Source organism: Larimichthys crocea, unplaced genomic scaffold (genome assembly GCF_000972845.2).
Source record: "Larimichthys crocea isolate SSNF unplaced genomic scaffold, L_crocea_2.0 scaffold214, whole genome shotgun sequence".
Classification (NCBI taxonomy): Eukaryota; Metazoa; Chordata; class Actinopteri; family Sciaenidae; genus Larimichthys; species Larimichthys crocea.
Genome location: NW_020852853.1, coordinates 264585 through 290539, shown reverse-complemented (window position 1 = coordinate 290539; position 25955 = coordinate 264585). Strand labels below are relative to the sequence as shown.

Below are 25955 nucleotides of genomic sequence, written 5' to 3'. Positions count from 1 at the left end.
GTCAGAGGACATTTAAATGGCCTCAGTGTCCGGACCGTGAAGCTCTCCCGGTAATAATTCCGTTAACGGCCGGTTTGAGCGAACAGCTCTGGTATCAGCGGCTGCAGTCGGTGTCGGTGCTGCCGTACGTCACGTTAACGTGCCTTTTTCCCGCCTCGTTTGTTCGCGAGGACTCAAAATGAGCGACGACGACGACTTAGTGCAGAGAGCGCGCGCCGGGTTCGAGGAGCTGTGCCGGGCTCTGAACATGGACGAGGAGGCGAGCAGCGAGGCGTGGAGAACCTTCCAGAACATCAGCACCAACTTCACCTTAGAGGTACGACCGGACCGGACCGGACCGACCGAACCCACACCAGGTTCCGCTCATGTTTCTGTGCGGCTCCGTTTTCACTGTAACACCGTGACACTAACGTTAATGCTAACAGTGAGCAGCTAACGGACCCGAACCTCAGGACAACGTTAGAAAAACGTTATAGAAACGTTGTATAAACATTATACAAAGGTTAGAAAAACGTTATAGATCCAACAAACGTTATATTAACGTTGTATAAACATTGTACAAAGTTAGAAAAACGTTATATAAACATTATAAAAAACATCATAAAGCGTTATACTAACGTTATACTAACGTTGTACAAACGTTGTACGCACATGCAGTGACAGTTTGTTGAACATGTTCGTTAATCTGATGTAAACAGTGAACAGCTGACAGATCATAACAACAGTCTGACAGTAAACAGCTGACAGTGAACAGCTGACAGATCATAACAACAGTCTGACAGTGAACAGCTGACAGTGAACAGTCTGCCAGATCATAACAGTCTGACAGTGAACAGCATACAGTGAACAGTCTGACAGATCATAACAACAGTCTGACAGTGAACAGCTGACAGTGAACAGTCTGACAGATCATAACAGTCTGACAGTGAACAGCTGACAGATCATAACAACAGTCTGACAGTAAACAGCTGACAGTGAACAGTCTGCCAGATCATAACAGTCTGACAGTGAACAGCTGACAGATCATAACAACAGTCTGACAGTAAACAGCTGACAGTGAACAGTCTGCCAGATCATAACAGTCTGACAGTGAACAGCTGACAGATCATAACAACAGTCTGACAGTAAACAGCTGACAGTGAACAGTCTGCCAGATCATAACAGTCTGACAGTGAACAGCTGACAGATCATAACAACAGTCTGACAGTAAACAGCTGACAGTGAACAGTCTGCCAGATCATAACAGTCTGACAGTGAACAGCTGACAGATCATAACAACAGTCTGACAGTGAACAGCTGACAGTGAACAGTCTGCCAGATCATAACAGTCTGACAGTGAACAGCTGACAGATCATAACAACAGTCTGACAGTGAACAGCTGACAGTGAACAGTCTGCCAGATCATAACAGTCTGACAGTGAACAGCTGACAGATCATAACGTCAGTCTGACAGTAAACAGCTGACAGTGAACAGTCTGACAGATCATAACAACAGTCTGACAGTGAACAGCTGACAGTGAACAGCTGACAGTGAACAGTCTGACAGATCATAACAACAGGTCTGACAGTAAACAGTCTGACAGATCATAACAACAGTCTGACAGTGAGCAGCTGACATATCATAACAACAGTCTGACAGTGAACAGCTGACAGTGAACAGTCTGACAGACATAACAACAGTCTGACAGTGAACAGCTGACAGTGAACAGCTGACAGATCATAACAACAGTCTAACAGTGAACAGCTGACAGTGAACAGTCTGACAGACATAACAACAGTCTGACAGTGAACAGCTGACAGTGAACAGCTGACAGATTATAACAACAGTCTGACAGTGAACAGCTGACAGTGAACAGTCTGACAGATCATAACAACAGCTGACAGTGAACAGCTGACAGATCATAACAACAGTCTGACAGTGAACAGCTGACAGTGAACAGCTGACAGATCATAACAACAGTCTGACAGTAAACAGCTGACAATGAACAGTCTGACAGATCATAACAACAGTCTGACAGTAAACACCTGACAGTGAACAGTCTGACAGATCATAACAACAGTCTGACAGTGAGCAGCTGACAGATCATAACAACAGTCTGACAGTAAACAGCTGACAGTGAACAGTCTGACAGATCATAACAACAGTCTGACAGTGAACAGCTGACAGTGAACAGCTGACAGTGAACAGTCTGACAGATCATAACAACAGTCTGACAGTGAACAGCTGACAGTGAACAGTTGACAGTGAACAGCTGACAGTGAACAGTCTGACAGATCATAACAACAGTCTGACAGTGAACAGCTGACAGTGAACAGCTGACAGATTATAACAACAGTCTGACAGTGAACAGCTGACAGTGAACAGCTGACAGATCATAACAACAGTATGTAGTTTAAATCTGATTTATTATTTGTAGGAAAGAATCATCTCTTCATAGTTTGATCTGTTTAGTTTATTTTAATGTTCACAGTGTGTCATGATGAATCAAATCTATAATAATCATAATAATCATTATAATAATGTGTTGATCACAGACTGATAAGCTTTGCTGCAGTATTTCTACTTTGTATTGTTTTGACATTAAAGTACAAACTACAGTATTCTGAGTACTTTAACTGTTTATACTCAAAGTACATTATTATTAAAGTTTTATATTCAAACGTATCAAATATAATATGTTAGAGTACATGAGTATAAATTCACATTATTATTATTAATATTATGATCGGTGCTTTGTCTCAAAGTAAATGATCTTTTATAAGTCACATGATTCATCAATAATCTGATCAGCTCCAGTAAATCACACAGTGTATTTTATAATTAAATATTTTATGATCTTTTTTAATCCATAAATGTAAAATTTAAAATCTTTTATCACTATGTCATGATGACGTCATTAAAAGTGACCAAACAAACAAACATTAAAGTCCGTGTGAAGTCAAAATAAGTGATGAGTTCGTCACAATAAAGAAGAAAGTGTTATTAACCACCCAGCCAAATAACGACAAACTTACGAAACCAGGTGTCAAAGTCAGGTAAAAACGGGCAGTACTCTCAGCTGCAGACTGTGGGGCAGGTGTCTGTCGTCCATGTGACGACATGTGAACTCAGATCTGACGACATATGTTCCCTGTCAGAGACGTCCCGGGTCCCGTTACTGCTCAGGAAACGAGCTCACGTTACATGTCCACCATGTAAAATCACGTTACTGTAATTACTGTATTTTCAGGTCTCCATTGATATGGCCCTCCACAATCCACTTCTTCTTCATCACTTCATTATCTGGAAATTCAAATAAAGTAACAGAGCTGTTGTCACATTCTGCCATCCAGGGAAGAAGCATCATCGGGATGTTGAGGGCAGAGCTAGCGTGACGTCACGCGGTCTCCTTTTAGGACCGCCCAAAAATCCTGGACTGAAAACTGTTTGAACCTCTAACATGTCATGCATCGCTCAAAGTCTTTTCACGTGTTTGCAGCAACTATTTTTCAACATATGTATTACCGCCTTTACACGGACTTTAACATGACTCAGCAGAAATGAGCTGTTAGCGGCTAACTCAGGTGAGCATGAAACAAAGGTGAATCAGCACGAGCACCGATCAGTCAGCAAACCTCCTCACCGGATGTCACGATGACGTGTCACGCTGTTCCCGCTGTCACAGTCTGTCATCAACAATCTGCCTCCTTAATGTTGATTGACTGCGCGGACCTGTCGCTGTGTGTTACGGCTTAATATGTCCGGGCAGCAGCAAGGTGCGCCCACGTCCGGCTCAGTTTTGAGTTCAGTGACAAATATCATTAAATATTAATTAATCTCTCTCTCCTCTTGTCATGGCATCCTCCTCCTCCTCCGTCATGGCGTGCAGGGCAGCGAGCTGCACTGGTTGGCGTGCTCTCTGTACGTGGCGTGCAGGTCTTCAGTGCCGACAGTGGGAAAAGGGACGGCTGAGGGGAACTACGTGTCCCTGACCAGAATCCTGCGCTGCTCAGAGATGAGGTAAGACACACAGTGCACTCACCTGTACAGGTACAAGTGTGTCAATAACATCCTCCGTCACATCATGACATAGTCTGACTCTGAACTCCTCTCCTCTCCTCCTCGCTTTATTTACCCCTCCTCTCTCTCCTCCTCTCCTCTCCTCCTCTTTTTACTCCTTGCTCTCTCTCTCCTCTCCTCTCCTTTCCCCCCCCCTCCTCTCCCCCTCTCCTCCTCTCCTCTCCTCTCCTCTCCCCCTCTCTTCCCGCACCGTGTTCACCAGTTCAGAGCTTGGTTGATAGCAGGCAGCAACAGGGGGCCTTCAACAAGACGAGGGATGGGAGGAGCTGGCTGGGGGGAAAAAAGAAGGGAGGAGAGAGTGAGCAGTATGTGAGAACAGGTACTGACAGAAATCATAACAAAGCAGTCGTGACATGAAGGCAGGATCTCTGGAGTCAGAGTGCGAGGTAACACCCAGGCTTGACATTGAAAACAGCTGACAGTGAAACAGTCCTGACAGATCAATAACAACAGTCTGCAGTTGACAGGCTGAGTCAGATCAGGAGCAAGCAGTCTGACAGTGTGGAATAACAAGCTGAGCGAGGCAGAACAACAGTACCTGAACAGTGAAAGGCAGCTTGACAGTGACAGCGGGTTGAGACGAGAGGGAAGACATTACAGCGACGTGACAGTGAACAGCTGACATATCATGAACAAAGTAAATCTCCCTAGACAGGGTGAACAGCGTGTGGATGCAATGGATCATAACAGGCAAATTCTACTGGGAACGTGAAACAGACTGACAGTGAACAGCTGACAGATCATAAACAACAGTAAACTAATACCAGTAAAAACAACTGCCAGTAACAGTCTGACAGATCAACAACAGTCTACAGTAAACACCTGACAGTGACATCTGACAGATCATAACAACAGTCTGACAGTGAGCAGTGACCAGATCATAACAACAGTCTGAACAGTAAACACTGACAGTGAAACAGGCTGACAGATCATAACAACAGTCTGAAAGTGAACAGCTGACTGAACAGCTGACAGTGAACATCTGACAGTCATAAACAACAGTCTGCAGTGAACAGTTGACATTGAACAGTTGAACAGTGAACAGCTGACAGTGAACAGGTCCCCTGACAGAAATCAATAACAACGTCCTGACAGTGACCAGCTGACAGTGAACAGCTGAAAAGATTAATAACAAAGTCTGACAGTGAACAGCTGACAGTAACAGCTGACAGAAGACATAACAACAGTATGTAGTTTTAAATCTGATTTATTATTTTGTAGGAAGAAATCATCGTCTTCATAGTTGGACTTGTTTTATTTATTTTAATGTTCACAGTGTGTCATGAGAATCAAATCTATAATAATCAATAATAATCTTATAATAATGTGTTTGATCACAGACTGATAAGCGTTGGCGCAGTATGTTACTGTGTATTGGGGGGGTTTTGACATTAAAGTTAAAAAAAAGCTACGGAATTGTCTGAGTACTTATAACTGTTTATACGCAAAGACATTATTATTTAAAGTTTATAGCAACGTATCAAAGATAATATTGAGAGTACATGAGTATGAAATTCAACATTATTATTTATGAATATTATGATCGGGTTTGTGCTTTTGTCTCAAAGGTAAATATATTTTAGAGTCACATGATTCAGCAATAATCTGATCAAGCTCCATAAATCCACATGTATTTTGATAATTAAATATTTTTATGATCTTTTTTTTAATCCATAAATGGTAAATTTTAAAATCTTTTATCACTATGTCATGATGACAAGTCATTAAGTGACCAAACAAACAAACAGTAAAGGCGTTGGGGAAGTCAAATAGTGATGAGTTTTCGTCACAATAAAGAAGAAAGTGTTATTAACCACCCAGCCAAATAACCGACAAACTTAGGAAACCAGGGTGTCACGTCAGGTAAAAACGGGCAGTCTCTCAGCTGCAGACTGTGGGGCAGGTGGCTGTCGCTATGTGACGACATGTGAACTCATAATCTGACGACATATGTTCCCTTCAGAGACGTCCCGGTTCCGTTACTGCTCAGAAAACGAGCTCACACGTAACAATTACACCAATGTAAAATCACGTTAACTTTGGTAATACTTGTATTTTCAGGTCTCCATTGATATGGCCCTCCAACAATCCACTTCTTCTTCTTCATCACGTCATTAATCTGGAAATTCAAATAAAGTAACAGAGCTGTTGTCACATTCTGCCATCCAGGGAAGAAGCGAATCATCGGGATGTTGAGAGGCAGAGCTAGAAGCGTACTTCACGGCGCTCCTATTAGGACCGCCCAAGAATCCTGGAGCTGAAAACTGTTGAAACTCTAACATGTCATGCATCGCGCAAAGTCTTTTCACGGTGTTTTGCAGCACTAGTTTTCAACATATGTATTTACCGCCTAACCTTGCCACTTACCACCACCAACCAACATTACCCGCCGTTACACGGACTTTAACATGACTCAGCAGAAAATGAGCTGTTAGCGCTAACTCAGTGAGCATGAAACAAAGGTGAATCAGCACAGCACCGATCAGTCACAGCAAAACCTCTCACGGAATGTCACGATGACGTGTCAGCTGTTCCTCCCGCTGTCACAGTCATGTCATCAACAATCTGCCTCCTTAATGTTTGATTGACTGCGCGGAAGAGACCTGTGTCGGCTGTGTGTACGCTTAATATATGTCGTCAGGGCAGAGCAAGCAAGGTGCCGGCCCACGTCCGGCTCAGTTTTGAGTTCAGTGACAAATAATCATTAAATATTTAATTAACTCTCTCTCCTCTTGTCATGGAATCCGCCTCCTCCTCCGTCATGGATGGCGTCAGGGCAGCGAGCTGCACTGGTTTGGCGTGCTCTCTTACGTGGCGGTGGCAGTCGTCAGTCCGACAGTGGGAAAAGGGACGGCTGAGGGGAAAGACGTGTCCTGACAGAATCCTGCGCTGCTCGAGATGAGGTAGACACACAGTGCACTCACCTGTACAGGTACAAGTGGTGTCATAACATCCTCCGTCACATCAATGACATAGTCTGCTCTGAACGCCTCATCCTCCTCCTCCTCGCTTTATTAAAACCCCTCCCTCTCCCGCTCCCCTCTCCTCCTCCTCCTATTTTTTACTCCTTGCTCTCTCTCTCTCCTCATCTCTCTCTCCTCTCCTCCCTTTCCCCCCCCCCCCCTCCTCTCCCCCCCTCTCCTCCTCTCCTCCTCCTCTCCTCTCCCCATACTCCTCTCCCCCCCGCCTCTCGCCCCTCTCCCGCCTCCCCCTCTCCTCTCCTCTCCACTCCTCGCCTCTCCAGCCCCCCCTCCTCTCCCACGCTTCCTCCTCTCCTCTCCTCTCCTCTCCGCTCTCCCCCTCTCCTCTCCAGCCCTCCTCTCCCCCTCTCTCACCCTCTCGCTCTCGCCTCTCCTCTCACCATCCCTCCCCCGCCTATCCCCCTCTCCTCCGCTCCCTTCTCCTCTCCCCTCTCCTCCTCTCTACTCCCTCTCCTCTCCCCCTCTCCCTCTCCTCGTCTTTCCTCCCCCCCGCCCTCTCCCTCTCCCTCCTCTCCCCTCTCTCTCTCCCCCTCCCTCCTCTCCCACGCTCCTCTCCCCCCCGCCGTCTCTCCCCTCTCCTCTCTCCTCTCCCCACCCGTCCTCTCCGCTTCTCTCCCCCCCTCGCTCTCCCCCATCTGCCCTCTCTCCCCCTCTCCTCTCGCTCCTCCTCTCCCCCCCTCCTCTCCCTCCCCCTTCCTCTCCTCTCCCCCTCTCCTCTCCTCTCCTTTCCTCTCCCCCTCTCCTCCTCCTCTCCTCTCCTCTCCTCTCCTCTCCTCAGCCTCATAGAGTTCTTTAATAAGATGAGGAAGTGGCAGGACATGGCGTCCGTCCCTCAGGACTTTCGTGTGAGCACAGACAAACTGGAGAGGAACTTCACCGTGTCGGCGGTCATCTTTAAGAAGTACGTTCCCGTGTTCAGAGCCGTGTTCAAGGCGCCTTCAGAGGAGCCACCGCGAGTCCACCGCAGCCGCAAGCAGAGGTATGACATCACCACGACCTGTGACCTCACATCAGCTGTTCTGTGAGGATATCCTGATGTTTACATCGTTAGTGATCAGCTGACTCACGTTACTTCACTTCCTGTTTGTAGACGTCATCCGTGCACCGTGACCGAGGTCTTCAACTTCTGCTGGGTCCTCTTCATCCACGCTAAAGGTGACACTCATCCATCCATCCATCCATCCATTCATCATCCATCCATCCAATCATCCATCCATCCATCCAATCATCATCCATCCATCCAATCATCCATCCATCCATCCATCCATTCATCATCCATCCAATCATCATCCATCCATCCATCCATCCATCCAATCATCCATCCATCCATCCATCCATCCATCCATCCAATCATCCATCCATCCATCCATTCATCATCCATCCATCCATCCAATCATCCATCCATCCATCCATTCATCATCCATCCATCCATCCAACATGCATCCAATCATCCATCCATCCATTCATCATCCATCCATCCATCCAACATGCATCCAATCATCCATCCATCCAACCATTCATCCATCTATCCATCCATCCATCCATCCATCCATCCATCATCCATCCATTCATCCATCAAACATCCATCCAACCTTTCATCCATCCAACCATTCATCTATTCATTCATCCATCAAACATCCATCCATCCATCCAATCATCCATCCATTCATCATCCATCCATCCATCCAATCATCCATCCAACCATTCATCCATCTATCCAATCATCCATCCATCCATCCATCCATCCATTCATCCATCAAACATCCATCCAACCTTTCATCCATTCATTCATCCATCAAACATCCATCCATTCATCATAGTCTGTCTCACTCTCTGTCTCGCTCTCTCTGCCTGTCTGTGGTTCAGGTAACTTCCCGATGATCAGTGATGACGTGGTGAACTCGTACCATCTCCTGCTGTGTGCTGTCGACCTCGTCTTCACCAACGCTCTGCTCTGCAACGCCCGCAAAGATCTTCTCAACCCGGACTTCACAGGTACCACGCTACAGCATTCTAACAGATTAGTCTGTGTCTCTTGGACACGATCAGCTGTTTCCTGTCAGTCTTCTGTTCAAGCTGCTCATCGTCGTTCCAAACATTACAGTCATAAAGCTGAATCAGGAAGTCTAAAGTTTGTATTCATAAGCTCTGCCTGCTGTTTCCTGCTGTGCCTCCGCCTATCACCTCCACCTCCAAACACTGACGTAGTTTACTGCAGAGAGGAAGCTGCTCCGCAGACCTCAACATGGAAACTGTCAAACTGTCAAGCTGAACTCACACGAAGCTTCAAACCCCCAAAACACAGCAGCAATTAATTTATTTTATTTATTTAATTATTTATTTTTTATTTTATTCTATTTTTTTATTTCAACTTCCTGTCACCTTTACTTAATCATCAGATGTGTGTGTGTGTGTGTGTGTGTGTGTGTGTGTGTGTGTGTGTGTGTGTGGGTGCAGGTCTACCTGAGGACTTCAGCAGTAAAGACTTCCGTCCGTCTTCAGGTCCGTACTGCTTCATGGAGCAGCTGTGTGAGCTTCATGGTGGTCTGCTGCTGGAGGCCAAAGGAGTCAAAGAACATTTCTGGAAACCGTTCATCAAGAAACTTTTCCACAAGAGGGTGAGACACACACACACACACACACAGACACACAGACACACAGACACACACTGATCTCAGTCTGTCTGTCACAGATCCTCAGAGGTAAAGAAGACACTCTGACCGGCTTTCTGGATCCTCTCAACTTTGGAGACAGTTTGTGAGTTTCACACAGTGTCATGATGTATGATGACATACAATGACGTATGATGACATACGATGACGTATGATGACATACAATGATGTATGATGACATACGATGACATACGATGACGTATGATGACATACGATGACGTATGATGACATATGATGACATACGATGATGTATGATGACATATGATGACGTACAATGATGTATGATCACGTACGATGACGTACGATGACGTATGATGACGTATAATGACATACGATGACGTATGATGACATACGATGATGTATGATGACATACGATGACGTATGATGACATACGATTACATACGATGATGTATGATGACATACGATGACGTATGATGACATAGATGATGTATGATGACATACGATGATGTATGATGACGTACAATGACGTATGATGACATACGATGATGTATGATGACATACGATGATGTATGATGACGTACAATGACGTATGATGACATACAATGACGTATGATGACGTATGATGACATACGATGATGTATGATGACGTATGATGACATACAATGATGTATGATGACATACGATGATGTATGATGACATACGATGATGTATGATGACGTATGATGTCAGTCACAGTCACAGACAGAGTGACAGACACAGTCACAGACAGTCACAGACACAGTCACAGTCACAGACACACAGAGACACAGACAGACAGACACAGTGACAGACAGACACAGACAGTCACAGACACAGACAGACACAGTGACAGACAGACACAGACAGTCACAGATAGTCACAGTCACAGACAGTCACAGACAGTCACAGACAGTCACAGACACAGACAGTCACAGACAGTCACAGACACAGACAGACACAGACAGTCACAGACACAGACAGACACAGTCACAGACAGACACAGTCACAGACAGTCACAGACAGTCACAGACACAGACAGACACAGACAGTCACAGACACAGACAGACACAGTCACAGACAGACACAGTCACAGACAGTCACAGACAGACACAGTCACAGAGAGACAGTCACAGACAGTCACAGACAGACAGTCACAGACAGACACAGAGAGTCACAGACAGTCACAGACACAGTCACAGACAGACAGAGTCACAGACACAGACAGACAGACACAGTGACAGACAGACACAGACAGTCACAGACACAGACAGACACAGTGACAGACAGACACAGACAGTCACAGATAGTCACAGTCACAGACAGTCACAGACAGTCACAGACAGTCACAGACAGACACAGTCACAGACAGTCACAGACAGTCACAGACACAGACAGACACAGACAGTCACAGACACAGACAGACACAGTCACAGACAGACACAGTCACAGACAGACACAGACAGTCACAGACACAGTCACAGACAGTCACAGACAGACAGTCACAGACAGTCACAGACAGACACAGAGAGTCACAGACACAGTCACAGACAGTCACAGACAGACAGTCACAGACAGTCACAGACAGACACAGTCACAGACAGACAGTCACAGACAGACACAGTCACAGACAGACACAGAGAGTCACAGACACAGTCACAAACAGACACAGACACAGTCACAGACAGACAGTCACAGACAGTCACAGACAGACACAGTCACAGACAGACAGTCACAGACAGTCACAGACAGACACAGTCACAGACACACAGTCACAGACAGACACAGTCACAGACAGACACAGAGAGTCACAGACACAGTCACAAACAGACACAGACACAGTCACAGACAGACAGTCACAGACAGTCACAGACAGACACAGTCACAGACAGACAGTCACAGACAGACACAGTCACAGACAGACACAGAGAGTCACAGACACAGTCACAAACAGACACAGACACAGTCACAGACAGACAGTCACAGACAGTCACAGACAGACACAGTCACAGACAGACAGTCACAGACAGAGACAGTCACAGACAGACACAGAGAGTCACAGACACAGTCACAAACAGACACAGACACAGTCACAGACAGACAGTCACAGACAGTCACAGACAGACACAGTCACAGACAGACAGTCACAGACAGACACAGTCACAGACAGACACAGAGAGTCACAGACACAGTCACAAACAGACACAGACACAGTCACAGACAGACAGTCACAGACAGTCACAGACAGACACAGTCACAGACAGACAGTCACAGACAGACACAGTCACAGACAGACACAGAGAGTCACAGACACAGTCACAAACAGACACAGACACAGACAGACACAGTCACAGTCACAGACAGTCACAGTCACAGACAGACAGTCACAGACAGTCACAGACAGACAGTCACAGACAGAGTCACAGACAGACACAGTCACAGACAGACACAGAGAGTCACAGACACAGTCACAGACAGTCACAGACACAGACAGTCACAGACAGACAGTCACAGACAGTCACAGACAGACAGAGTCACAGACAGACACAGTCACAGACAGACACAGAGAGTCACAGACACAGTCACAGACAGTCACAGACACAGACAGTCACAGACAGACAGTCACAGACAGTCACAGACAGACACAGTCACAGACAGACACAGTCACAGACAGACACAGAGAGTCACAGACACAGTCACAGACAGTCACAGACACAGACAGTCACAGACAGACAGTCACAGACAGTCACAGACAGACACAGTCACAGACAGACACAGTCACAGACACAGACAGACACAGACAGTCACAGACAGACACAGTCACAGACAGACACAGTCACAGACACAGACACAGACACAGACAGACAGAGTCACAGACAGGCACAGTCACAGTCACAGACAGTCACAGACAGACACAGAGAGTCACAGACACAGTCACAAACAGACACAGACACAGTCACAGACAGACAGTCACAGACAGTCACAGACAGACACAGTCACAGACAGACGGTCACAGACAGACACAGTCACAGACAGACACAGACACAGACACAGACAGACACAGACAGTCACAGACAGACACAGTCACAGACAGACACAGTCACAGACACAGACACAGACAGACAGAGTCACAGACAGGCACAGTCACAGTCACAGACAGTCACAGACAGACACAGAGAGTCACAGACACAGTCACAAACAGACACAGACACAGTCACAGACAGACAGTCACAGACAGTCACAGACAGACACAGTCACAGACAGACAGTCACAGACAGACACAGTCACAGACAGACACAGAGAGTCACAGACACAGTCACAAACAGACACAGACACAGACAGACACAGTCACAGTCACAGACAGACACAGTCACAGACAGACACAGTCACAGTCACAGACAGACACAGTCACAGTCACAGACAGTCACAGTCACAGACAGACACAGTCACAGACAGACACAGTCACAGACAGACACAGAGAGTCACAGACACAGTCACAAACAGACACAGACACAGACAGACACAGTCACAGTCACAGACAGTCACAGTCACAGACAGACACAGTCACAGACAGACACAGTCACAGTCACAGACAGACACAGTCACAGTCACAGACAGTCACAGTCACAGACAGACACAGTCACAGACAGACACAGTCACAGTCACAGACAGACACAGTCACAGTCACAGTCACAGACAGTCACAGTCACAGACAGACAGTCACAGTCACAGACAGACACAGTCACAGACAGACACAGTCACAGTCACAGACACAGACAGTCACAGTCACAGACACAGACAGTCACAGACAGACACAGTCACAGTCACAGACAGTCACAGTCACAGACAGACAGTCACAGACAGTCACAGACACAGTCACAGACAGACACAGACAGTCACAGACAGTCACAGACACAGTCACAGACAGACACAGTCACAGTCGCAGGAATAAATGAACTAATAATGAATCATGCTCTCTGTGTCTGTGCTCAGTCTGTCTCTCAGTCGGGTTTACGAGGAACACATTCTGGCCTCGGGCAGTCTGGATGAGAGGATCTTCACCGGGGAGGGGGCGAGCGAAGACATCGGTACCCCGGGTCCATGCCTGTTTGGGGGGGTGGAGAACCAGGACAGCTCCACCAGCAGGCTGCACAGCAGCCTCACGGTCAGACAGTAAACTGATCAGCTGAGCCATGTTTGTAGAGTTTACCTGTTCTCATCTGTCTGTCTCTGTCATCATCATCATCAGGCCTCAGCTCTGAAGGTCTCCACCCCTCTGACAGGCAGGAAGTACGTTCAGGAGAACAGCTCGCTGCCTCCCGTGTTGTCCGCCATGAAGAGCGTCGGGCGACTCCACACACTGCTGTCAGGCACCAAGCAGGGGCCGAGCGCTAAGCTAATGGAGACGCTCAGGTGAGTTTAATGGCGGACTCTGTGAGACTGTGACCTCACAGGTAAGAGCCGTGAGAGCAAGCTCTCACCTGTGAGGTCACAGTCTTGTCTGCTGTCACCTGCGGCGGTGTAACGACACAGACTGTCCCCCTGCAGGACCTGTGCCAGAGACCCCAGTGATGTGATCAGCAGGCGCCTGAAGGACATGTTTAAGCTCTTCTCTCAGCATTTGGAGAGCGGCGGCTCGGAGATCAGCAGGACGGGGAAAGGTACACCTGAACTCATCAACGGGAAACTCATGTGACATGTGACGCACTCTCATCTGACAAACCTTCTCCGTGCAGACACAGCAGTGAAGTACTTCCACCTGGCAGAGGCGCTCTACTACAGGATCCTGGAGTCCATCATCGAGAGAGAGAAGATGATCCTGGGAGACGCCGACCTGTCGGTGAGTGAACACACGATGAAGACATCACCTGTATCTATAGATATAATGTGACACATACACAACAAACACTTTAACGTGTGTGTGTGTCAGTGTATCCTGGAGCAGGACGTCTTCCATCGCTCTCTGCTCGTCTGCTGTCTGGAGATCGTCGTCTTCTCCTACAGACCTCCAGGAGATTTCCCAAACCTGATCGCCATCTTCCAGCTCCCTGCCTATCACTTCTACAAGGTATCAATACACCTGATCACTTCTACAAGGTATCAATACACCTGATCACTTCTACGTGTATCAGTACACCTGATCACTTCTACGTGTATCAATACACCTGATCACTTCTACGTGTATCAGTACACCTGATCACTTCTACAAGGTATCAATACACCTGATCACTTCTACATGTATCAATACACCTGATCACTTCTACAAGGTATCAATACACCTGATCACTTCTACGTGTATCAATACACCTGATCACTTCTACATGTATCAGTACACCTGAGCTGTGTGTGTCTGCAGGTGATCGAGGTGTTGGTGCGGTCCGAGCAGGGTCTGTTCCGGGAGGTGGTGAAGCACCTGAACCAGGTGGAGGAGCAGGTTCTGGAGAGCCTGGCCTGGACCAGCGACTCCCCGCTGTGGGAGAGCCTCCGTGGGGCCAAAGAGCACGTCCCGGCCTGCCAGCAGGTCAAGACACACACAGAGTAACACGTAGAACCCGTCCACACTCTATATGTGATCCTGGTTCCTCGGGTCTTCCTCATCGTGGTTCTGTTTGTTGTCTGGTTTCAGGTGATGCCTCCTCAGTACCTGGAACACAGCGATGAGAGCAGCTCAGGCAGCGTTCCTCTGACCCCTGTCAGCCACGGGCTGGACCTCAGCACCAACAGCACCTTCAAAGGTGAGTCCAGTTACTGATCCTTGTCACGCTGCGACGACAAGCATCACGCCATGACGACGAGCATCACGCCGCGACGACGAGCATCACGCTGTGACGACGAGCATCACGCTGTGACAGTCCAGATTAAACCTGGATTAATGTGAGATAATCTGCCCCGCCCCCTCCAGGTGTGTCCCCCTCCCCCACCACCCTGCAGGACCGGTACAGCTCTCCACCCAAAGGCCCATTTTGTCGCCGTCTGTTCGTGGACCCGCCGGACAGCGAGCCTGGAGTCACCGCCAACACCAACAGCACCAGCACAGCACTGGCAGCCAAGACGGGCCAGGCCAGCCTGGTCACGACCATCCCAGCCGGGCCGACGGTGCTGACCGTCACCGCCAACAACGGGCAGACGGTCTCCATACCTGTGCACGGTGAGAGTCCGAACACAGCTGACGGTGACACCTGAGTGATAATCACCACTAACAGTGACCTCTGACCTCTGCAGGGATAGCCAATGAGAGCGGAGGCATCACCTTCATCCCCGTCCCGATGAGCGTGACCGGACAGGGTCAGCTACAGCCTCTGACCGGGACGCTCACCGTCCAATCAGCTGTCACCAAACCAGCCACCAAACCGTCCAGCAGTCCTCTGAAGAAAGGTTCGCTGTCACTGTTCTTCAGGAAGGTACTAGTCCGAGTCTGAGTCTGTGTCCGAGTGTTTGTGTCCGAGTGTTTGTGTTCGAGTGTTTGTGTCTAAAGGTTTGTGTCCGAGTGTTCGTGTCCGAGTGTTTGTGTCTAAAGGTTTGTGTCCGAGTGTTTGTGTCCGAGTGTCCGAGTGTTTGTGTCCGAGTGTTTGTGTCCGATTGTTTGTGTCCGAGTGTTCGTGTCCGAGTGTTGAAGTGTTTGTGTCCGAGTGTTTGTGTCCGAGTGTTCAAGTGTTTGTGTCCGTGTGTTCAAGTGTTTGTGTCCGAGTGTTCGAGTGTTTTTGTCCAAGTGTTCAAGTGTTTGTGTGCGAGTGTTTGTGTCCAAGTGTTCAAGTGTTTGTGTCCAAGTGTTCAAGTGTTTGTGTCCGAGTTTTTGTGTCCGAGTGTTCAAGTGTTTGTGTCCGAGTGTTTGTGTCCGATTGTTTGTGTCCGAGTGTTCGTTTCCGAGTGTTTGTGTCCGAGTGTTCGTGTCCGAGTGTTGAAGTGTTTGTGTCCGAGTGTTTGTGTCCGAGTGTTCAAGTGTTTGTGTCCGTGTGTTCGAGTGTTTTTGTCCAAGTGTTCAAGTGTTTGTGTCCGAGTGTTTGTGTCCAAGTGTTTGTGTCCGAGTGTTTGTGTCAGAGTGTCCAAGTGTTTGTGTCCGAGTGTTTGTGTTCGAGTGTTTTTGTCCAAGTGTTCGAGTGTTTGTGTCCGGGTGTTTGTGTCCGAGTGTTTGTGTCTGAGTGTTCAAGTGTTTGTGTCCGAGTGTGCGAGTGTTTGAGTGTTTGTGTCCAAGTGTTTGTGTCCGAGTGTTCAAGTGTTTGTGTCCAAGTGTTTGTGTTCGAGTGTTTTTGTCCAAGTGTTCGAGTGTTTGTGTCCGAGTGTTCAAGTGTTTGTGTCCGAGTGTTCAAGTGTTTGTGTCCGAGTGTTCGAGTGTTTGTGTCCGAGTGTTTTTGTCCAAGTGTTCGAGTGTTTGTGTCCAAGTGTTCGAGTGTTTGTGTCCGAGTGTTTGTGTCCAAGTGTTCGAGTGTTTGTGTCCGTGTGTTCAAGTGTTTTTGTCCAAGTGTTCGAGTGTTTGTGTCCAAGTGTTTGTGTCCGAGTGTTTGTGTCCGAGTGTTCAAGTGTTTGTGTCTGAGTGTTCAAGTGTTTTTGTCCAAGTGTTCAAGTGTTTTTGTCCGAGTGTTTGTGTTCGAGTGTTTGTGTCCGAGTGTTTGAGTGTTTGTGTCCAAGTGTTTGTGTCCGAGTGTTCGAGTGTTTGTGTCCGAGTGTGCGAGTGTTTGTGTCTGAGTGTTCGAGTGTTTGTGTCCGAGTGTTTGAGTGTTTTTGTCCGAGTGTTCGAGTGTTTGTGTCCGAGTGTTTGTGTCCGAGTGTTTGAGTGTTTGTGTCCAAGTGTTTGTGTCCAAGTGTTTGTGTCCGAGTGTTCGAGTGTTTGTGTCTGAGTGTGCGAGTGTTTGTGTCCGAGTGTCCGAGTGTTTGTGTCCGAGTGTTTGTGTCCGAGTGTTTGAGTGTTTGTGTCTGAGTGTGCGAGTGTTTGTGTCTGAGTGTTCGAGTGTTTGTGTCCGAGTGTTCGAGTGTTTGTGTCCAAGTGTTTGTGTCCAAGTGTTTGTGTCCGAGTGTTCGAGTGTTTGTGTCTGAGTGTGCGAGTGTTTGTGTCCGAGTGTCCGAGTGTTTGTGTCCGAGTGTTTGTGTCCGAGTGTTCAAGTGTTTGTGTCCAAGTGTTTGTGTCCGAGTGTTCAAGTGTTTGAGTCCGAGTGTTCAAGTGTTTGTGTCCGAGTGTTTGTGTCCGAGTGTTCAAGTGTTTGTGTCCGAGTGTTTGAGTGTTTTTGTCCAAGTGTTCAAGTGTTTGTGTCCGAGTGTTTGTGTCCAAGTGTTCGAGTGTTTGTGTCCGAGTGTTTGTGTCCAAGTGTTCGAGTGTTTGTGTCCAAGTGTTTGTGTCCGAGTGTTTGTGTCCGAGAGTTCAAGTGTTTGTGTCCGAGTGTTTGTGTCCGAGTGTTTGTGTCTGAGTGTGCGAGTGTTTGTGTCTGAGTGTTTGTGTCTGAGTGTTCAAGTGTTTGTGTCCGAGTGTTTGTGTCCGAGTGTTTGTGTCTGAGTGTGCGAGTTTTTGTGTCTGAGTGTTTGTGTCCAAGTGTCTGAGTGTTTGTGTCCGAGTGTTCGAGTGTTTGTGTCCGAGTGTTTGTGTGAGAGTCTGTGTCAGAGTCTGTGTCAGAGTTTGTGTCCGAGTCCAGGTGTAAAGTTAAAGTCCTGATGCTGTGACCGCCTCCCTCAGGTGTATCACCTGGCCAGCGTGCGTCTCCGTGATCTCTGTGCCAAACTGGACATCTCGTCCAAGCTGAGGAGGAAGATCTGGACGTGCTTCGAGTATTCTCTGGTCCACTGCACCGACCTGATGATGGACCGGCACCTGGACCAGATCCTCATGTGTGCCGTGTACGTCATGGCAAAGGTCTGTTTGTGTGTGTGTGTGTGTGTGTGTGTGTGTGTGTGTGTGTGTTTCTTTCTATTGATGTGTGTTTGTTGTCGTCAGGTGACCAAAGAAGACAAATCTTTTCAGAACATCATGAAGTGTTACCGGACTCAGCCTCAGGCCAGCAGCAGCGTAAGAATCAGATCTGATCAGAAATATTAAATTTATTGACGATCAATCACTCTAATTGTGTGTGTGTGTGTGTTTCAGGTGTACAGGAGTGTGTTGATCTCAGGGAGGAGACGTCACTCAGACAACAATGACAAACAGAACTCCTCTGCTGACATCATGCAGGATCCAGGTACCACCTCGTGTGACTCTTTGAGCCTGTTGTAGCTCCTTGTTTTGGTTTTGGACACACTTCCTGTCTTAGAACTCTTATATATTAACATATGTTTTATTTTATTCCCCTCGTCTCCCTCCAGCAGGTGGAGACATCAGTCCAGTTCTGATCCGCTCCAGCAGCACCTTACCGACCCCCCAGCCTGGCAGTGCCCCCTCCACCCCGACCAACACCTCCAACAAGAACCCGTCCTCATCTGTGAGCGAGGCTGAGGGTGAGCGTGGAGACCTGATTCACTTCTACAACCACGTCTACATCAAACAGATGAGACACTTCGCTCTGAGATACTCAGCCAGCTCTCCATCTGCAGGGGTACGTCTGGTTCTGGTTCTAAACTGGTGATGTTAACAAGAAGTCAGTTTTTTTTTTTATGTATGATGTCACCAAAATAAAAGAAACAGGTTTGAACACTTGATATTATTAAAGAGACAATTCATGAGGTCACACACTTATGAGACAGTCTGAGACCGTCTGAGACAATCTAAGACAGTCAAAGACAGTTTGAGACCGTCTGAGACAGTCTGAGACAGTCTGAGACCGTCTGAGACAATCTGAGACCGTCTGAAACAGTCTGAGACAGTCTGAGACCGTCTGAAACAGTCTGAGATCGTCTGAGAAGGTTTGAGACAGACAAACGTTCTTTGTTCAGGTGGACTCCCCCCCTCTGTGTCCGTACCCGACCCTGAGGACCGGTTCACCTCGTCGGATGCTTCTGTCCAGCAAACACTCCATTTACATCTCACCACACAAGTCAGGCTCAGCCTCCACGCCAACCACCACCCGAGACAAGATTTACTACTACATCTGCAGCAGCCCCCCCAACGTGAGCACACCTTTACAGCACAGAGCACACCTTTACAGCACAGAGCACACCTTTACAGCACAGAGCACACCTTTACAGCTCAACACACAGCACACCTTTACAGCACAGAGCACACCTTTACAACACAGAGCACACCTTTACAGCACAGAGCAAACCTTTACAGCTCAACACACAGCACACCTTTACAGCACAGAGCACACCTTTACAGCACAGAGCACACCTTTACAGCTCAACACATAGAACACACCTTTACAGCACAGAGCACACCTTTACAGCACAATGCACACCTTTACAGCACAATGCACACCTTTACAGCACAATGCACACCTTTACAGCTCAACACAGAGCACACCTTTACAGCTCAACACACAGAGCACACCTTTACAGCTCAACACACAGAGCACACCTTTACAGCTCAACACACACAGCACACCTTTACAGCTCAACACACACAGCACACCTTTACAGCTCAACACACACAGCACACCTTTACAGCTCAACACACACAGCACACCTTTACAGCACACCTTTACAGCACAATGCACACCTTTACAGCACAATGCACACCTTTACAGCACAATGCACACCTTTACAGCTCAACACAGAGCACACCTTTACAACACAGAGCACACCTTTACAACACACAGCACACCTTTACAGCTCAACACACACAGCACACCTTTACAGCACACCTTTACAGCACAATGCACACCTTTACAGCACAGAGCACACCTTTACAGCACAGAGCACACCTTTACAGCTCAACACAGAGCACACCTTTACAGCTCAACACACAGAGCACACCTTTACAGCTCAACACACAGAGCACACCTTTACAGCTCAACACACACAGCACACCTTTACAGCTCAACACACACAGCACACCTTTACAGCTCAACACACACAGCACACCTTTACAGCACACCTTTACAGCACAATGCACACCTTTACAGCACAATGCACACCTTTACAGCACAATGCACACCTTTACAGCTCAACACAGAGCACACCTTTACAGCTCAACACACAGAGCACACCTTTACAGCTCAACACACACAGCACACCTTTACAGCTCAACACACAGAGCACACCTTTACAGCTCAACACACACAGCACACCTTTACAGCTCAACACACACAGCACACCTTTACAGCTCAACACACACAGCACACCTTTACAGCTCAACACACACCACACCTTTACAGCACACAGCACACCTTTACAGCACAGAGCACACCTTTACAACACACAGCACACCTTTACAGCTGAAGTCACGTCTGATAGAATCAGCTGACACTGAAATAACAGAGCCCATAGCTGTTTTATTTTGATAGTCTCTGAGAATCAGAACCTGTTTCTCACTTCCTGTGACTTCTGACCTCACAGCGTCTCCACGAGATCAACAGTATGATCCGGACCGGAGAGACTCCGACCAGGAAGCGCAGCATGGTTCTGGAGGACGAGACGTCTCCAAAGAGGGTTTGTCCCGACAACCACTCGGCGCTGTTCCGCCGCCTGCAGGACGTCGCCAACGACCGCAGCTCCTCCTACTGAGGACGCACACGCTCATCCTGATTGGACGAGGCTTTGCTGTGCTGTACAGCAGGTGCAGCTGTAGCACGGACATGACGCCAGTCATGACTGTCTGTGACCCAGCGTGACATCACTTCCTGTGGATATCATCTCTGATGTCATCCAGAGTAAATGAGGAGATGCTAACTGCTAACTGAGCTAACTGCTAACTGAGCTAACTCAGCTAACTGTTAACTGAGCTAACTGTTAACTGAGCTAACTCAGCTAACTGTTAACTGAGCTAACTGAGCTAACTGCTAACTCAGCTAACTGCTAACTCGGCTAACTGAGCTAAATGCTAACTGAGCTAACTGCTAACTCAGCTAACTGAGCTAACTGCTAACTCAGCTGCTAACTCAGCTAACTGCTAACTCGGCTAACTGAGCTAAATGCTAACTGAGCTAACTGCTAACTCAGCTAACTGAGCTAAATGCTAACTCAGCTAACTGAGCTAACTGCTAACTCAGCTGCTAACTCAGCTAACTGAGCTAACTGCTAACTCAGCTAACTGCTATTGGAGACAAGCAGCTGTTTCAGTTCAGATCATTCTGTTAGTACTGCTCTGTGTACTCTATGCAGTACTCTGTGTACTTCTGGTGTAGTGTTGTTCTTTGCTGACCTGCAGCTGTGCTGAGCATCAACATCCGTCCAGCATACATTTGTATATTAAGACGTTCAGCTCCAGCAGCTTCATCAGTCGCCTCCACCTTCAACTACGGAGACAAAACGGTGTCCACTGAGGACGAGAAGAGTCCAACGCTCCCAGCACACTGACTGTAGACAGAACTGAGACTCAGAGACAAACAAATATAAACAGCTGACTCACATCCCACAAAGCATCATGGGAACTGTAGTTCTAAAAGTTGGAATTCGATGAGCGATCAGACAATGATCAATCATCTAATCAATCGATCAGACGTTGATTAGACGATCGCCTGACGCCTGATCGATCGATCATCAATCGTCGTGGGTTTTCTTCTCAAATGTTTCCAGTGATTTTATGATCGAACGTTTTGAACTTTTTTCTCTCAAATTTTAAATCTGAAACGAGCCATCATGAAAACTTTGATTCATTCTGTCACATGATCACCTGATCACCTGATCACATGAAGGGCTCCTGATGATTTCAATGATTTGTGTGTAAATATCTGTAAAAAGAGAAGAAGATATTTTATGTGATGAAGTGCCTTTATTTTTTACTGAAATCTGTTTGACGTGTAAAAAAAATAAAATGTGTCCTGACGTATTTTTATTTATATTTGTATATTTTTATATAATTATATACAAATATGAAAAAACAGGTTCACTGTAACAGGAAACAGAACATCGTGTTCGTGATGTTTATCTTGATGTGACGATAAGACCAGGACCTGATAGGACGGCCTCGGGCCAGAACAGGTTTGAGGAAACACACCTGTTGGCAGCAGGGCGGCATTCCTGTGGGCAGGTGAGTCAGAGGGCGGGGCTTCAGGTGGCTGTAACAAACACCTGATTGGTGACAGACGTCAGAAGATGGAGCTCAGTCTGTGTTTCTGCATCGCTGCTGCGCTCGGGTCAATCTTCACGGTCCTGTGGAGCCTCTCAGAGGGTCACCGGGTCGGACCCGGCGCCGCCGCCCTCATCGGGACCTCCGCTTGCTTCATGGTTCCTCCAGGTGTGTGTGGCGGGGTCCTCCTCATCCTCAGCTTCATCCTCCTCACCTGTGTGACGAAGACGAAGGTCCAACTGCTGCCGACGAAGGACAGAGCGGTGCTGGTGACAGGTCTCACACACACACACACACACAGCTGGGTGTGATGTCTTGCTGACAGTTCAAGATGTTTCATTGGAGGTTATCTTGTCCAGGTTGTGATTCTGGTTTCGGTCTGGCTCTGGTGAAGCAGCTCAGCGGACTCGGGCTGACAGTGTTTGCTGGAGTTCTGGATGTGAACGGATCCGGAGCTCAGCAGCTCCGAGAGCAAGGTTCTGAAAAGCTTCAGGTCGTCCAACTTGACGTGACCGACAGCGCCCAGATCGAGACCGTACACCACTACATCAGAACACAGGTGTCCGACACAGGTGAGGCTAAAACAGGTGAGGCTGAACACAGGTGTCCGACACAGGTGAGGCTGAACACAGGTGTCCGACAGGTACTGCTGTCCACCGTCCATGAACTGTTTGAGTCCTGCTGTGATTGTTCTGGTGAAGGTCAACGCTGACCAATAAAAATAAAATATACACATGTATGCACACACCTGAACTCACCGGCGTGGTCTCTGCAGGTCTCTGGGGTTTGGTGAATAACGCCGGAGTCCTCGGCTCCCCCGCGGATGCCGAGCTCCAACCCATCGCGGTGTACAGACGCTGCATGGATGTGAACTTCCTGTCTGCGGTGAAGATGAGTCAGGTGTTCCTCCCTCTGCTGAGGAGGTCCAGAGGACGCATCGTCAACGTGTCCAGCTTGGCAGGTAGATCCGAACAGAACCTTCAGAACCAGGAGCAGGTTTTACCTGTTCAGGTGTTTACCTGTGGTCATGTGACCTTTGTTTCACTGATGAATATTAAATAACACCCATCTCTAACGTTAATCTAATGTTATTGTAATGTTAATCTAACGTTAGATTAACATTCAGTGTGTCTCTGCGTCTCAGGTGACGTCCCGTTGCCGATGTTTGCTGCGTACGGCGCCTCGAAGGCGGCGCTCAGCATCTTCTCTCGGGTCATGAGGTTGGAGCTGTCAGCGTGGGGCGTTCACGTGTCGCTCATCCAACCCGCGGGCTTCAGAACCAGTACGTCTCATTTCAGGTCCAAACTCTGTTCTCCTTCCTGTGACCTCTGTGACCTTTCCGTCTTTTCCTGTCAGACCTCTTCGGTAACGCTGATGACGTCGCTCGCTTCAGAGACGAGATCCTGGCATCCGTCTGCTCTGAAGCCAGAGAGGATTATGGGACGGCGTACATCATGTCTCTGCCGAGCAGTCTGTCCAAAATGTCCGGTGACTGCGCCGAGGATCTGTCCCCCGTGGTGGACGCCATGTGTCACGCTCTGATGTCACCTCGTCCACGCTCCTTGTATGCGCCCGGACAGATGGGATGGCTCCTCCCCTTTCTGCACCGCCACTTTCCCGCCTTCGTGTTTGACGCCGCCATCACGAGCCTCATCAAACATGACGTGTGTCCGGCGGGCCTCAGCAGGAGCTGAGCATCATGGGAGGACGAGGCGCCTCAGAGGGATGACATCACAGTGTGAGGTCAGCGTGATGTCACAGTTCAGATGAAGTGATGCAGTGTGATGTCATCAACTGTAAGAAATCAAATCAAATCTGAATAAAGTTTAAACACAAACGTTAAACAAACGTTCCTGAACTTGTTCTGCTGAGATCAGACGTCTTCCCCTCTGTGCAGGTTCCCACAGGAACAGGAAACAGATCCACGGACATGCTCTTATTTTGTAAACAAACTAAAATCATCCAGTCTGTCGTCATGTGATCATGCTAACAGCTGATTAGCTTAGCTTAGCATAAAGACTGGTAACATCAAAGAAACAAACAGACACGAGAAACACGGAGCTGTGATTTAATGACAACCTGAAAAACTTCACAGCAGAGATAAAAACAGGATGTACAACATCCAATCAGCTTCAAGGACTGAACACGCTGCTACAGACGGCGCAGACACTCTGCAAGCACATGTCACAAAAATAAAAAGATTTACGGTCTCAGTCTCAGTCTGGAGGCAGTCTCAGTCTCAGTCTGGAGGCAGTCTCAGTCTCAGTCTGGAGGCAGTCTCAGTCTGGAGGCAGTCTCAGTCTCAGTCTGGAGGCAGTCTCAGTCTCAGTCTTGAGGCTTCATAAAGACTCTCTTGGTGATGGTCTCGGAGATGTTTTGGTTCTCGTCGTCTTCGTTTGTCGCTCTCTCTCGTTTCTTTGCAAACTTCTTCTTCATGGATCCGACTAAACTCTCGTACCTGAAAAACAGTTTAAGTTTAATCAGGCGATCGACCAATCACAGCGCTCACACGTCTTACATGGATCAGCTGACGGTTCACCTCAGAGCCATCTCTTCATCTGTGACGTCCATCTGCATCCGACTCTCTCCTCCTCCTCCTCCTCCTCCTCCTTCTTCTCCTCTTGGGTTCATCAGAATCATCAGCTTCTGTCAATCAAACATTTATTCAACATTTTAATAATAATTTCATTAAAAATAATTAATTGAATTAATTAATCTGCTTCATGTTTAAACAAACCTCGACTTCTGGATTAAAACCTTTGAAGGAGATTCGACCAAACTTCAAGTCCTCACAGGGGACGAAGCTCTGCTCCTCGATGATCAGGCTCCTGTCAGACCACCAATCAGAGACCAGAGAGAGAGAGAGACCACCAATCAGAGACCAGAGAGAGAGAGAGACCACCAATCAGAGACCAGAGAGAGAGAGAGAGAGAGAGAGAGAGAGAGAGAGAGAGAGAGAGAGAGAGACCACCAATCAGAGACCAGAGAGAGAGAGAGAGAGAGAGAGAGAGAGAGAGAGAGAGGGATGCAGAGGCAAAGAAAATGAGTAAGAGGAGGAAAAAAAAGGAAGCAAAGACGGATGTAAGAATCAGGATGTTTAGAGGTTAAAGAAACCTGTGAGAAGAGCGACGGCAGCAGCGGAGACGAGTGTGGTGTGTGTGTGTGTGTGTGTGTGTGTGTGT

General features: G+C 47.8%; 3 protein-coding genes across 4 annotated transcripts in view; 2 read left to right on the top strand and 1 right to left on the bottom strand.

The window, feature by feature from the left end:
- On the top strand, nt 1-21536 carry rbl2 (retinoblastoma-like 2 (p130)). Of its 2 annotated transcripts, none has more exons than XM_027275810.1 (22): nt 1-316; nt 3870-4000; nt 7820-8020; nt 8132-8196; nt 8908-9036; nt 9499-9659; nt 9734-9798; nt 13683-13854; nt 13939-14102; nt 14238-14350; nt 14426-14529; nt 14620-14757; nt 15046-15210; nt 15316-15424; nt 15592-15837; nt 15912-16090; nt 18352-18528; nt 18610-18681; nt 18760-18850; nt 18975-19204; nt 19542-19715; nt 21102-21535. In XM_027275810.1, the coding sequence occupies exons 1-22, from the start codon at nt 179-181 to the stop codon at nt 21267-21269; spliced, it is 3192 nt and encodes a 1063-aa protein (XP_027131611.1). In that variant the 5' UTR covers nt 1-178; the 3' UTR covers nt 21270-21535. The 2 variants fall into 2 exon arrangements, with proteins under 2 accessions (XP_027131611.1, XP_027131612.1); XM_027275811.1 differs by having other exon boundaries at nt 150-316; nt 18978-19204; nt 21102-21536.
- Nucleotides 21537-21678: 142 nt separating this feature from the next.
- hsd17b2 (hydroxysteroid (17-beta) dehydrogenase 2) lies at nt 21679-24702 on the top strand. Its single transcript, XM_010755425.3, has 5 exons — nt 21679-23049; nt 23133-23345; nt 23549-23734; nt 23918-24055; nt 24130-24702. The coding sequence occupies exons 1-5, from the start codon at nt 22800-22802 to the stop codon at nt 24465-24467; spliced, it is 1125 nt and encodes a 374-aa protein (XP_010753727.1). The 5' UTR covers nt 21679-22799; the 3' UTR covers nt 24468-24702.
- A 125-nt stretch (nt 24703-24827) lies between these two features.
- mphosph6 (M-phase phosphoprotein 6) overlaps nt 24828-25955 on the bottom strand; it is a 3369-nt gene continuing 2241 nt past the window's right edge. The window contains exons 3-5 of the mRNA XM_019257786.2: nt 25511-25601; nt 25313-25419; nt 24828-25231 (exon numbers count right to left, since the gene is read on the bottom strand). Coding sequence (XP_019113331.1) covers nt 25099-25231; nt 25313-25419; nt 25511-25601 — 331 coding nt within the window. The 3' untranslated portion in view covers nt 24828-25098. The remainder of the gene's footprint in view (nt 25232-25312; nt 25420-25510; nt 25602-25955) is intronic.